This window comes from Thermobia domestica, chromosome 3 (genome assembly GCF_964235325.1).
Source record: "Thermobia domestica chromosome 3, izTheDome1.hap1.1, whole genome shotgun sequence".
Classification (NCBI taxonomy): Eukaryota; Metazoa; Arthropoda; class Insecta; order Zygentoma; family Lepismatidae; genus Thermobia; species Thermobia domestica.
Window position 1 is genome coordinate 90,347,892 of NC_137456.1, and position 15,222 is coordinate 90,363,113.

Sequence of the window (15,222 nt, forward strand, 5' to 3'; positions counted from 1 at the left end):
TGGACGCCTTTGAGAAATATGACGTGGCAACAAGCAATACGTGCCCCTCCAAGTCAGTTCGCTTCCAATTTTGCTCCAAGAGTACAGTAAGAGGGATTTTTAGGAAACAAGCCTTCGTTGAGTTTGCCGTTATTACTAGAAACGCCTCCTATACATATATTCATAGAAGTAGAACGCTTTCTGTTCCTTGATAAAGCGATCGACACGACTTTATTGGTAATAGGTTTTCTGTTCTGGTTATGTTTCAGAATACATTTATTTACATGTACGTAGTCATAGCTTTTTGTCGTGTATACTCTGTACATTTTTCTTTCTTTTTTGATATAGTCATCATAATAAAATAATGGATCCAAGCACAGTTCTTGGTTTCTCAGGGTTGCCAAATAACGCTCAGTTGGAAATGGTAGCAGCTCAGAAGATAAGAACAGAGAATCCAGTGATTGTTGGTCTGCAATTGGAATCAGGTGAACGGCGGACTGGAACGTTCCTTCCAACCGGTAACTAGCTATTTTAACAATACATATACACATGTAAACCACATTTGCACTGTACATATAATTAAATGAAATATGTTTTGAGTTCTGTAGTTGCTGTGGTTGGCGAACGCGTCTTCGGCACAGGATATCCGGGTTCGATTTTGGGTGGAAGCTCACGTGGTTCGGATTCCACTTTAAGCAGTAGGTCCACGTCTCATATAGTCTCGCTGATGAACGGGACCCTAAACTCGATCAAACCAAACTAAAAAATATAAACCCCATTGTTGTGCCTTATCCTTGAAGATGATAATGAAAATATTCTGCTGGAAATCGAACACGAAACTAAAGGTATGTGCTGATCGTTGGATAACCTGTAGAGTTTTATCTTGGTTCTTACCTTTTCTACGCCTGAATGAAATGGAGATTTGAAACATTGAAGTCTTCATATGACAATTTCATTACGTATTTTGATCAGGAATTAAGTATGTTAGTTACAGTTTTAGTTCTTCTATCAATGTAGTGTACAACTTGAATTGCATAGCGGGATTCATATTAATATTGGGATTTACAGAACTGACCCGTCAGTCATATTAAAGAAATGCAGGATTGTACACTGGTCTTGGATATATCCAAAGCTCATAGTTCTCTGACTTCGGTGCTTAAATAGCCAAATGATTATCACCCTTAATTTTGGTATACGTAATGGATTTTGGAAAACTAGTTTAATAACTTCTTTTCTTACGTTGGTAGAGTACTGATCGATAACAGTTTATTATTTAAAAAGTACAGAATGACTTCTATGAAATATTATTACAATTTTTATTTATTTTTATGTAATTAGAATGTATTCCAGAGTCATTTTTGTAAACATTTATTTTATTTTAAAGATAACTTGTGGGACGTAATCAGCAAGCTTGCTCCTGAAGAAGCAGATCCTGACTCTAGTCCTGTTGCTATATATATGAGGAAAGAAGTTACTGGGTTGGGTGCTCTGCGAGATACCACTCTACGGAGTTTAGGTCTTACTGGTGGTAGAGCAATGATAAGGTAAATTTCTAAGTGATTTTTCAAAATCAATTTAGTTGAACTTCTTTTCATCTTTATTGTCATCATCATTAATTCTCAATTCTGACATCCTACCTGGTGTGTATGCGTACAAGACCTCTTCTCACAATTTGTTTCATTCTAGAATTCTTTACCCTGTTATTTCTTCCATAGACGTTTCGTGTGTCCGGTTCTTTATCTGTATATTTATATATATTTATATGCAGAAACTTTTTAGATTTTTTTTTTCCACTTCTTTGTTAATATTTATGCTAGCGTTGTTTGATTTCCTCCTGCCCTTTCTCGCATACATTCTTTGCTAAGTGTATTCCGTTACCGTATTTGTTCTAGTAGATAGTTAACGGAGGAGATAGAGCCTACTCTTGGGATACTGAATCGATTGCTAGAAATTGCTTCTCGATGTCTTCTATTGTTTTTGCTCTATGGAAATCAGTATTGAAAACAGAAATAATAGTAAATTTGAATCACTTCTAATTTTAGTAGAGTGTTGTGGTAGTCGTGGCATTCCAAAAAATGCTTCTGTCTATCCTTTACCGTTTTCATTCTATAGCGTAAAACGTTGAAACCGGAAATGGTTGATTTCTACCACTTCCAGTTTAAATAGAGTGTTAACAGAGGAGATGAAGGCTACTTTTGAGATATTAAATCGATTGCAAGAAACAACTTCTTGATGCCTTGTACCGTTTTTGCTCTAGGAAAATCAGTATTGAAACCGGAAGTAATAGTAAATTTAAAACACTTGAGGTTTTAATATAGTGTTGGGGGCATTCATGATATTTTATATTGAAATGCTGAATCGTTTGAAAAAACGCTTCTTTATTCCGTTTTCGTTTTACTGCGAAAATCTTTGAAACCGGAAGTGGTTTTCTTCCACTTCCGGTCTGAATACAGTGTTAACGGAGGACATAAAACCCACTCTTGAGATATTGAATTGATTTGCAAAAAATGCTTCTCGATATCTTTTACTGTTTTTGCTCTATTGATATCAATTTTGAAACCGGAAGTAATAATGAATTTGAACCACTTCCGGTTTCACTATAGTGCTGCGGGTAGTCATGATTACCTTGAGCTGCTGAATCGTTTGCAGAAAACGCTTGCTTTCTAGCTGTTACCGTTTTCGTTCTACGGCAAAAAAAAAAAAAAAAAAAAAAAAAAAAAAATTGGAATTGATTGGTTTATACCACTTCCAGTCTAAATAGAGAGTTAACGGAAGAGGTGGAGCCGCTTACTCTTAGGATACTGAATCGATTGCATAAAACCATCTCTCAATATTGTGTATCATTTTGCTCTATAGAAATCAATATTGAAACCGCAAATAATAGTAAATTTGAACCACTACCAGTCCAGTAGTGTTGTGGGTTGTCATGATACGTTGTCTTGAGACACTAAATCGCTTGCAAAAACCAGCTTCTCTGTTAACTCCGCTTTCCTATTACGGCGAAAAACGTGGAAAGCAGAAATGATTGATTTCTACCACTTCGGTTTGAATAGAGAGTTAATGGAGGAGATGAAGCCTACTCTTTGAAAACTGAATCGATTTTATAAAAAAAAACGCTTCTCGATACTGTCGTTGGTATGCTGAATCGATTGCAAAAACCCACGTGTCGGTGGGTCTTACTGTTTTTGCTCCAGTACATGTTCGAATATGACTGTTCTATAAAACTTCCGACACTTAGTACATAGCATAGTTTGAAAGTCTAAAAAGGAACATTATTCAGATTAGTAGTAGTTATAATAATTGTGAGTGAAGAGTGTGTTAACAATTCTATTTACACTAATACGCTCTCTGCTTATAAACTGTATAGAATAGTTTAATTCTTTGTTAGTTTCTTCAAATCCCCAGGAAGACTAACCAAGACTCATTTATATTAACAACGCCAATGGTGCCGCGAACATGCTGCATGTATCACTGATGACAAGAAACGTGCAATATAGTCGGATGAATAATCGTTCATCTTATTTCAAACCACGGGCCATGTATAAATATGGTAGTCGCCCAAAGAAGTGTATAATCGAGAAGTGCCAACATAGCATGGCGGAAATTCTGTAGTACTGTGGGCCGAAATATCCTGGTTTCCAGTGGGCTGTCTGTGTTGACACTTACCAACTACGTTACTCCGTGATTAAATAGCCGTTTTAGGGATCATGTGAATTCTGTGGTCCAGATGTTGTTTCCGATCAGTGACGCCATATTCCAAGATAATGCTTCCATTTATTCAGCTAGAGCTGTTGCGGGGTGATTTAATGAACATCGGGATGAAGTTGCACGCCTCCCCTGGCCCACCCCATCTCCTGATCTGAACATCTTTGTTCCATTAGAATTCGGCGCACATTTCTACCTCCATTGTCTCACGAAACTGTGTGATGCAATGCACGTGGTCGGTGTGATATTCCACTTGTTACCATTCACGGCGTCTATAATTCTATTCCACGTAGTATCAGAACTATTCTGAGGACGAAACCTAATTATTAGAATAACACCATATATATATATATATACACAGGGTGTTTCAGATAAAACGTCCAGTGCTTATAAATCCGAAATGGCTGAGAATAAAAAGATGAAACAAAAACTGAGATAGGAAAATGTCATAGGGCGCATCACATGGTGTTGTCGTGGTGACCCCCCAGGGGCCAACTTCAAATTTTCAAATGGGAACATGTATTAAATCATACCTCATTCAGTAGTCCTTGAAATACGAAACAACTTTTGTAGGAAAAAATTTTCGATTTGGGGCACCGTTTTCAAAATGGCCGCAAAAAGTCCTGTATCAGTTTGAAGTTGGCACCTGGGCCCCTTTCACGGAGTTTCCTGAGGGTCACCACAACAACACCACTTGATATGCTTTATCATCGTTTCTATCTTAGTAGTTTTTTTTCATCTCTCTATTCTCAGCCGTTTCTGATTTAGGCCTATAAGCACTGGACGTTTTATCTGATACAGGACCCACTTTCTGCGGCCATTTTGAAAACGGTGGCCCAAATTGAAAATTGCTTCCTACAAAAGTTGTTTCGTTTTTCAAGTACTATTGAATGAGGTATGATTCAATGCGTATTCCCATTTGAAAATTTGAAGTTGGCCCCTGGGCCCCCGTGAAGGGGGGCCCTGGGGGTCTCCACAACAACACCATGTGATGTGCCCTATGACATTTTCCTATCTCAGTTTTTGTTTCATCTTTTTATTCTCAGCCATTTTGGATTTATAAGCACTGGACGTTTTATCTGATATAGGACCCACTTTTTGCGGCCATTTAAAAACGGTGGCCCAAATCAAAAATTGTTTCATACAAAAGTTGTTTCGTTTTTCAAGTACTATTGAATGAGGTATGATTCAATACATGTTCCTATTTGAAATTTTGAAGTTGGCCCCTGGGACCCCTTGAAGGAGGGCCCTGGGGGTCACCACAACAACACCATGTGATGCGCCCTATGACATTTTCCATTCTCAGTTTTTGTTTCATCTTTTTATTCTCAGCCATTTCGGATTTAAAGCACTGGACGTTTTATCTGAAACACCCTATATATATATATATATATATATATATATATATATATATATATATATATATATATATATATATATATATAACATTATATTCACAATTCCTGTCTAGGTGCAAATTCAGTCATACGTTCGTATCATATCAAACTGGGAATGTTTCCGTTTTTAGTGGGGGTAAAGAAACCAGTGTCTCTTTCTAGGTCTGACTTTGTGATTCATTGTAGCTATAAGTATGAGTTTCCTGAATATTTATATAAACAATCGATTGCTGACATCGTTTTCCCGAAATTTTCACAATATAAGTACTAAAAATGCCAAATAAAACTTCGTCTTGTCATAATGAAAACTCAGTCATTCTTCAATGCTCGTTGAATGGATATTATAAATACCAGTAATATAACTCATCTACTAATCGCAGTAGGGTTGCTTTTGTATTCGGGTCATTTTATTAACTTGATTATGTTAATGATGATTTTACTAACACTAAAACATTTATGTTATTTTAGGTTTGTGCATAAAGCAGAGGAAGATTTACATAAACAGGCGAATATATCAGAACCTTTAAGGGCTCCTGTTAGCCCACAGTCAGGTTCTGGGAACAACTGTGGAAAATCAGACGTTGTGGCTTCAAAGCTTTCCGCTGATTCTACGGTTTCAAATGCAAGTTCTGCGCCAAATATGGTTCCAAAGCCTTCCACTGATTCTATGGTTTCTGATACGAGTGATGCGTCAAATAGTACTAAAATACAGTTTAAGCAAAATGAACGTTCTTTGGATATAAGTAACAAAAAGTTACAGAATATCCTCGTTCCTACAGATTCAAAATCAGACCACAAAATGGAAGTAGATTCTGTTGCAAGTGAAAAGCAAATGGCGGTTGATGTAGAAATAATGGAAACAGCTAATAACGAAAAAATTGGTGCTGAATCATGCGATGCAGAAACTGGTTCGAAAGATGAAGAAATAATTGTTGTGAGTATCTTCTTCAAAAATTAAGGTTTCAATGTATATCTATACTCAACGCCTAGACTAAAACTACTGAAGCTAGAAACGTGTAATTTGAACAGAGGAAATCTTTAAAATACAAAGATTTTTTTTTAAAAATCATATCTCAAGGGAATGTGTGCATGTGTTCTTTCTTTCTTCGAGAGTAGAGTATCTCACCAATCTTTGAATTTAGGGAGATGAAAGTCAGCATGTAAACTGCTAATAAAAAATAAATGTTTCAGCGTTCCCGAAAGTTTTGCTCCTAAAGTGAGAAATCTGTACAGTTCTGTAATTCTAGACTTTATATTCATAAAACGCCGAATGTGAATATTCACTTAAGTTGAAGGTATAAAATTCAGTATGTAAACTCTTCATTAAAAATGAGCAACAAAAGCTTTAAAGTTTTTTTTATTATTAATTCTTTAAAAAACAGTCCGGTCCTAAGAAGGGTAATTTCTATGATATTGTAAATTCCGATTTCATTTCAGAAATAGCTTCTGGATTTAAAAGATTAAAAAGAAAGTAAATAAATAAATAAAGTAAAAAAATTAGCTTCGTTACAAAATTAAATCGTGTAATAGTTTGATTACGTAATTATCTAAGAATTGATTCACATTCGATGGACAAAGCTGCCGTACGTGATCAAGCAAAAATTGAAGAAAAAAATTTAAAGACTATTGGATGAAAATGACGCCAGTATATACTTAACTTTTACATTGAAATCATTTTAATTCGGTTTTCCGTAAATTATTATTGTATGTTACATGAAAACGCATCCTAAGATTAACGACTGCGGGCAGTGCTATGGTTCTCATTACTGAAGCTAATATACTGATAACTGATGATATTAAAGAATTTTTGGTGCAATTCCAATATGTAATCTTTTACTGGAATAAAGCAACTCCTTTGGAGCGCGAGAAAGAAATATATCCAAATATCAAATTCACTATCGAAAATCTCTGAGTTTTACGTCCCACGGTTATGCCGGTTAGGCTAAAGGAGACGGTGATGATGAGTGATGAATGAAATGGTGGAATGAAGAAAGTGGGAGGAAACGGGAGAACCCCGAGAAAACCCACGCACACAGTGTTTGTCCACCACAAAGTTCACTTGGCAGGGGCTGGGATCGAACCCGGGACCCCAAGCACCAGAGGTGAACGCTCTACCACTGAGCCACCGCGGCCCCAAATTCACTATCGAGTATGTAAAGGATAATAGTTTGGATTTCTAGATTTGACATTTATTAGACGTAACAATAAATTTGTTTATAAATTATACAGAAAACTAACTCCTTGGACTGCTCCATAAATAGTAAAAGATGGAAATGAAATGGAATCTTTCAGTTTTACGTCCCACGGTTATGTCGGCTAGGCTAAAGGAGACGGTGATGATGAGAAATGAATGGAATGAATAAAATGGGAGGAAACGGGAGAACCTCGAGAAAACCCACGCGTACGATGTTTATCCACTACAAAGCTCACTTGGCGCGAACTGGGATCGAGCCAGGAACCTCATGCACCAGAGGTGAATATTCTACCACTGAGCCACCGCGGTCCCTGCCATAAGTAGTAAGTCCTTGCATTTGTATAAAATTATTCAAGCTAACTTACTGTTGAATTTCTTCCTAAAGTTTAGAGTGATATTTGCTGAGGACATAAAGGAATTATTAGAAATTATTTTCGATTTAGGAAAAATAAATGCGTACTTATGAGCTAGTATTGAAAAATTGAGAAAACTAGAATTGAACGTATATATTTTTTCATATAAAAGTGTCAAGTAAACCTAATCGTTCCTCTTTGACCAAAAGTGACATTAAATTTCAATCCTATAAATTTGGAGAAAGAACTCACGAATTTTAAGAAATATTTTGTATTTAAAAAGGCATAAGAAATAAAAAGAAAGGTTTATTTGTGTAGGAATGTATCAGACTATCTGTCAATGCGATTGTTCATATAGTGATATAACAAAGAGGGATATTGATAACAGAATAAAGGGGTACACAGTATTAAGGAAATCAAAATCATTTGCAAAATCACATCACAAGTAGAAAGAAACATTTTTGAGTCATATTGCATTTAAATCAAAACTCTTCAAGTTAAATTTGGACGTTTGCAGCCGTGACAAGAACACTGGTATTATGTAATTAATAGTTTCATTTAAAAATCTGGATTTCATTTATGTCTATCTTACCGTTATTTTTCTTTCCCGTTTTTTGCTCGAAGGCGGTACACAAGAGCAATTGTTGGAGTGTGGGAATTGACAAGACTTTGTCACATTTTTTGTACATAGCATGTTCGATGTGTACGTTCTTTTCTTCATCCAATGACGAACGAACATAGCATGAGCCTCTCTTTCAAGGAGAAATATTTCACCTTGTTAAATATAACGACATACTACAGATTAGTTATTGGTTACTTTGGAGTTTAGGGTTCTGCTGAGCACCGATGCTATATGAGACGAGGACCTACTGCTTAATGTTGGATCTGAACCACATGAGGTTCCACTAGGAATCAAACCCAGATCTCCCGCACCGAATAAGCATACACTAACCATATAACCACAAGGGAGTGTGAGATATTGTTTCATTAAATAATTTGAGGTCCCTCGTAAGTGCTTTTGGTGTGGGAACGCCGGGTTCGATTTCCGGCGAAAGCTCATGTGGTTCGAATCCCATGTTTATCTGTAGGTTCACCTCACATAGCGTCGCTGCTAAAAGGGACGCTAAACTCAAAATCAAATCAAAACCATTAAGAATTAAGGTTGGATTGTGACTGCACTATGTCTTTTAGTTCATAGAAACTTAAGTGAGTCTAGATATGAACGGTTAGCATTCTTGCTGCACAATTGGTAAATGCTGGGCTTGAATTCAGATATCATGTCAGTAGCAGACATCATGTCCGAAATTTTTCAAAGACTCTTCCTCTCCCAGTTACACCTTACAGATGCTGGGATGGTACTCTTAACTCGTTAAATCCCAAGAGGAAAGTTCTTTAAAGTATGTTAACAAACTTTTTGTGCCCATTTAGAACACTTTATTTTCAACGCATTAATTTATTTTGGATTATATTTTCCTCCATTCTTGGGTTACATGTGTGTAACTTCTAAGGTAAACTGGACAGAAATGATTACATTTCTTACTGTAATCTTACTCCATAAAGATTGCTTTACGATATATTTAAATTTGCAAAACAGGGTCTTTCCAGAAGAGATTCAGTAGATACTGTCTACTTGCAGATAGTCCTCTATTGTGTATTGTTTGAAGTCGTAACAATGTCATGATGAACTGCAGAATGCCCAGACATTAATTCAGTGAGTTGCTTTCACGGATGAAGACCGAGATATTTACCATTTGTTCATCAAAATGAAAGACATCAAATCTAAGGAAATTTGTCCGTAGAATATGCAAAAGAGGCCAAAACTTTAAACATTCTACAAGCTTCCTTATTCCCTGTTTAGTTGTTCGAAGAAAGAAAGAAAGAAAGAAAAAAGTCTCTTGGCATGCAGTCAGACACACAGCTCACATGAAAGTCTTCATCCAGACGCTAATACGTGTTCTCTTTTCAATGTATAGTATCTCAACAAAACTAAAACCCTTAATAAGGCCAAGGAAAACTAAATTCAAGATTGGTCTTTTGCCATGTGTAAAAATTATCAAATTCGGAAATATATTTAATCCTTTTTTCGGATATTACCAAACAAATTATTCATACAGAGAAAGAACGTGAACCCTTTTTACAAATGCTTTCAAACCTCTCTTCATCTCCGTTCTTACATTCATCTTCCAAATCGCTCGAATTAATAGTATCCATTTTCTTCCACTTTCAGAGAGATTCACGTTTCGTGCGTTTGAAATCTTTTCCGTTCTAACCAACCATTTACATTCTTAGAACATTGTGCTTCATCATCTACCACGTGAACTGATCTCTGGAAGATGCTGAATCAAGGTCATCACAGAATTCCTCATCTACAAGTGCATATCCTTTTGGTGGGAGAAAGGAACATTAGTTGCATTACAATTGCTGTCGATAGATACTGTTTCTCTTTCGCAACAAACTTCTTGAAGTGACAGTACTGATGATGCGGCAAGAGTATATTAAATTGCTAGCAATTGCGAACTGTGCGTAAATTGATTAATAATATTTTGGTTTTAATTGTATGTCTCACTTGTCTATTGTATCAATAGAACATTCTAAAAGAAAGAGAAAAAATGAAAGCCGAAAGTCTGTTCTCGTTAGCAGCCAGTATACCATAATATAACAGTTAATATTTTTCACTATCTCAATCAAACACAACACAAATGAGCTAGTTGGAGAAACCTCCAGTTCCATCAAGGCTTTATATACAATGTACATTTTATGTATATATAGGGTGTTTCAAAACAACACCGACAACGTTTGGGAGGTGATTCCTAACACTAAGATAAGACAAAAAGTATAGACCAACCTGGGTGCACAAATGCTTCCTTTCGGAGTTATAGGCTGCCGAAAGCGTGAAAAAATGAACTTTAAAGGTCCATAACTCCAAAACTATGGGACCTACCGTAGTCAGGCCAAGACTTCACTTAGTAACTAATACGTGGCCTATCCAATAATCCATGTTTTAGAATCCTAAGTTACTCATGCAACACTTTTTATATAGGTGGTTTAGCTACGAGCATATAATTTGAAGTACTCACCAACTACCTCTATAAAAACTGTTGCGGAAGTACCGCAGGATTCTGAAACTCGGATATTTGGATAGGGCACATACTAGTTACTAAGGGAAGTCTTGATCCAACTACGTTAGCTCCAATAGTTTTGGAGCTATGGACCTTTAAATTTCATTTGTTTTATGTTTTCGTCTGCCTATAACTCCGAAAGGAAGTATTTGTGCACCCAGGTTGGTCTATACTTTTTGTCTTATCTTAGTGTCAGGAATCACCTCCCGAACGTTGTCGGTGTTATTTTGAAACACCCTGTATAAGTAAACTTCCTCAGTAGAGGGTGTTAGAGTGAATTGTATAATGCAGAATGAAAAGATAAGGTAAACTTGGCAGATGGAAGAAATCAACATTATTTTGAAATACAAAGGAAAGCAATTTTGTTATTGCTCAACTTAATACCCGAATTATGAAACTCTTTTGTGGAAGATTGTAACACATAAAGACATCTATGCGGTATCTTCTAAAAAAAACCTAAACGCACTTTTTAGGGTATACTGGGCGCGAAGGAGCTATAATAGAGGATTTGGTTGACTTCCATCTGAATTCTTTCTTTTGGTCCTTTTGTTTTTAATTTTTCGAATGTAAAATTTATCACATGGCTATAACAGGAACTTTTTAGATAACTAAAATAAATACATAAATGAAATATGCCCTTCATTCTAGCCTAGTGGTTACTTGTTTTCCTTTATGAAGTAAGTTAACATATTAAATGTTCTCACGCGGGGATTTGCGTTAATTCATCATTTCTTTACTTCCAGTTAGGCGATAGAAATGCCATTGCTTTCAGCTTAGAAATGGCAAAAGCAATACCTTTTCAGAACTTTTCTGATGACTTTTTTGTTCCAACGTTGGAAGAAGTGAAGAAAATGCAACTTGAATTAAGTAGAAGAAGGTAAGGGGAGACCTATTATACAGTTTTTTAGCGATAATATTGATAACTGAAGTATAATAGAAACTTTAGATATAACTGTATATGTTCCTTTTCTCGGTGGTTTTTCTTTTGTATGACCAGCTCTGAGTATGAGAATTAGAGTACTGTACAACAAAAGATATTAAATAATATAACTACATATTTTTCTTATTTAATAGGACTGTAATTTCGGTTCCAATTTTTGCTGGAGCCCTTGCCGAATCCGCTTTCCTTTTGTTAAGAAACGAAGTTTGTTTACTTAAATTGTGGGTTTTTGTCCATTTTCATGTTTGTAAAATTTCTTCCGCTGCTACAGTACGTATTAATTTGTTATTAGACTTAATACGTACACTGAATTCAAACAAAATCCTGAAATAAAAGAAATAATTTTCTATGTAACCCACTGTATGTAAACCAGCTACCATCACATTATCGAAACAATGTTACGAAGCCCATTGTAATATGGTTTCTGTGATTTAAATCTGCGTTGTCACATATTTGCGTGAATTCCACCTTTTGATTATAAGCATGCTGTGGTTTAGTCCAAAATGTTCGTAAAGAAGCTTAATTTTTCAACAAAAGGAAAGTAGGCTCGACAAATGTACCAAAAATAAGAGCCAAAATTTTAATAATATTAGAAAAGAAAAATACACAGGTATTGTTTAATTTCTTTTATTGTATATAAACACATATTATGCAAAAATGAAGACATCATAACAAATTGAAGATCATTATCACGTTGACTGCCATAAAAAAATAAAAAATAAACTTCTAGTGGGGGCCAGGATGTTTTATTACAAAAATAGATTAAGAAATTAGAGAAGAAAACGTCCTTTCTACTTTAATGAGCATGCTTGCTTTTTTTTCTTTTTTTTTTAACTATCGTTGTGTGCCTATGAGTTATCGAACTGCAGGGTTTTGCCCAGGGGCTATCCATTAGATTACATAAATTTATAGAATGCTAGGGTGAGTCGCCTGTGCATCACGCGGCTTCCAAGGTAAAAACGTTTGAATTGTTTGATTCACATGGCCTCGGCTTAAAAATAGCCTCAGTTAAATTCAATTCATATGATAGTTGGTGTGTTAAATATCCCAAATAATGTCAGTAATTATATATATGTATTAGATCAGTAGAGTTGGATAACTTACTGGCAAATCACTTCACTTCTTACTGCATGTTGAACTTTGAACTTCGGCGTACATATAATTGAAGAGGTAAGACATTTTGATTAAGCAAGTCCTTGCGCTTGATGAACCCTTTCACTGAAATATGATTCTTGTAAAGAAATTCAAAGAAGAATTCCTTTTCGTGGAAAACGAGCAGGAAGCTCTAAAATGCATTATAAATGGATGTATACCATTCGTAATTCGTATTATCATTTGGTTTTCTTGCACAAGAAAATATGCATTACAATTTGACGAACATCAAAAAGTGACATTGACCCTTTTAAACCCAAACCACAGATATATATATATATCGATTATTAAATATAGGATCTTGGAGTTATGTTTTGATTATTTAAATATAGGTGTCTGTAGATCTAACTAATAGAATTTAATCTAATTTGGTAATATAGTGGTTATGATTTACATATTGAATGTTAATGGAGGTTTCAAATGCTTATAAATGAAATTCAAATTGATATACATTTATTTGATCATAAATGTTTGATTAACAAAACAATTCATTACAATAGTTGCAGACATATTCAGCCTAAACCTTGATTAAGTAGATAAGCAAGTAATTAAGTAAATAAGTAATTAGTGCACTAAAAGAATGTCTGCTGTTACGAAAGACTAATAAAGAAGCAACTTTTAAAATATAAACTTACATACATGTCTTCGTACTAAGCAAATTCTCATTTCTCGATGATATCGACTTAAGCCAGTAGTCCTTCCCGTCTTCTTTCTCATTCTGACTGGGAATTTTTGGAAGTATTTATATGTATTTGAGAAATAATTTCTCTAGCTTATAATACATAAACATCTAGGACGTCACACATCCTTGTAGACTATTTTGGAGTTGTTTATGCATTTGAAGGTTTCTATATTTTAACAATAAACCATGTTTATAGGTCTTTGAGTTCCTGTACATACTTATACAAAAGTTTTTGATACTTGAATAATACAATAATTTTTTTTTAATATTTCACAGATATGATAGACGTTGTTAACGTTAGTCAACACACACATATATATATACACGCTAAGAATTGTTGTTACGTTGAATGAAAATGCTGTTATCTTTAAATGTATTTCCAGTTTCTGAATTAATCCATTTTTTGTGTTTATTGCCAAATTCTCGTAGATGGTGTTGATATTTAGTGAACTAACTAAATCCTTGCAAAAATAACAAGAATTTTCACACTTGTTATTAATTTTTATTTACCAAAAGAACGTTACACAAAAGTTACACAGAGTTAAAACTAAAGTACATTCTATTCCGTTAATTATTATTAGATTTTTTCCTGTACTTAACATGATGACTAAAAAGAATATTCAGGAATCAATACAATTCATATCAAGATCTGATTCCTTCCCAGAATTTCAGTAGCACTTGGCAGGGTGTAGCAACACAGACAGGAGCTGATATATTTTTTTAATCCATCCTTCAAGTGTAAACACATTAAAATATAACAAGCATTTTAATTGAACGTAACAAGTTCTAGCATATGTGTCGTATTGTGTAAATATTAACAATTTTAAAACATCTTTAATTATTCAACGCAGTTTTTATAGATATGGATAATTCATAAATTCATGTAAAAGTGAAATTAATCAGTAACTTCTTATAGTGCATATTAGAATCTTTATGCTACGTTGTAATTTTTTAAGAAAAAGATTTTCATTTCAAGCTCCTTACGAGAGTCAGCTTGTCATTGAAAGAGTTGTTGAAGTGGCAGCGGATTAGTTATCAAGATGTCTGACACCATTCTTCAGCTATGTACGTGCTAAAATGCAAGATGACATTCTGAGACGTGATTGATTTATTTTTATTCATTTATTTATTTACGTAGAAATATTAGTTTATCATTTACATATGTATGACTGAGTGGACCATGAAAATGAAATCAAACTAGAAAAATTAAGATTCAAATGAACTGAGCATAGTAAATAGAAGTGCGCTTAGTTCGTTTCGACTGTTTATAGAATCAGGTCTTTGAAGTACATATCAAAAATTCTTGAATATCGATTACAGACATCCAGTTTCTTTAAGAGAGTTCTTTGCTTATATTTGTAGAAAGTACGTTCTGATTCATTGCCTTGGAAGAGACGTTTCAAAGTAATGAAGAATATGTGCCTTTGTTTGCAGCCATCATATATTTTCAAAAGAGGTGCAAAATTTCTTGAAGGGAGGTGGTTTTCAAGTTTTTATTTTTTAAATCTGATATAATAGTCATTAGCAAGAAGAATATACTTTTTTGTTGTCAGTGAATCCAAAACTATTTCATGAGAGACAAGAATTCGATTTCCAGCGGGATCTTATGTGCTCGGATCCCACGTTAAGTTATAGGTCTACGTATAATACAGCCTCACTGCTGAAAAGCGACGCTAAACGGAAACTCAAATCAAATCAAGT

At 34.7% G+C, this 15,222-nt stretch overlaps 1 protein-coding gene across 3 annotated transcripts in view; it reads left to right on the plus strand.

Annotated features, from left to right (window-relative positions):
* The window catches only part of LOC145680605 (tether containing UBX domain for GLUT4), a 39,145-nt gene that overhangs the window by 17,615 nt on the left and 6,308 nt on the right, over positions 1-15,222 (plus strand). For 2 of the 3 annotated variants that reach the window (XM_081751283.1, XM_081751284.1), the window contains exons 3-6: positions 328-497; positions 1,364-1,523; positions 5,550-6,015; positions 11,491-11,624. In XM_081751283.1, coding sequence (XP_081607409.1) covers positions 328-497; positions 1,364-1,523; positions 5,550-6,015; positions 11,491-11,624 — 930 coding nt within the window. The remainder of the gene's footprint in view (positions 1-327; positions 498-1,363; positions 1,524-5,549; positions 6,016-11,490; positions 11,625-15,222) is intronic. The other variant, XM_081751285.1, reaches the window with a different exon arrangement.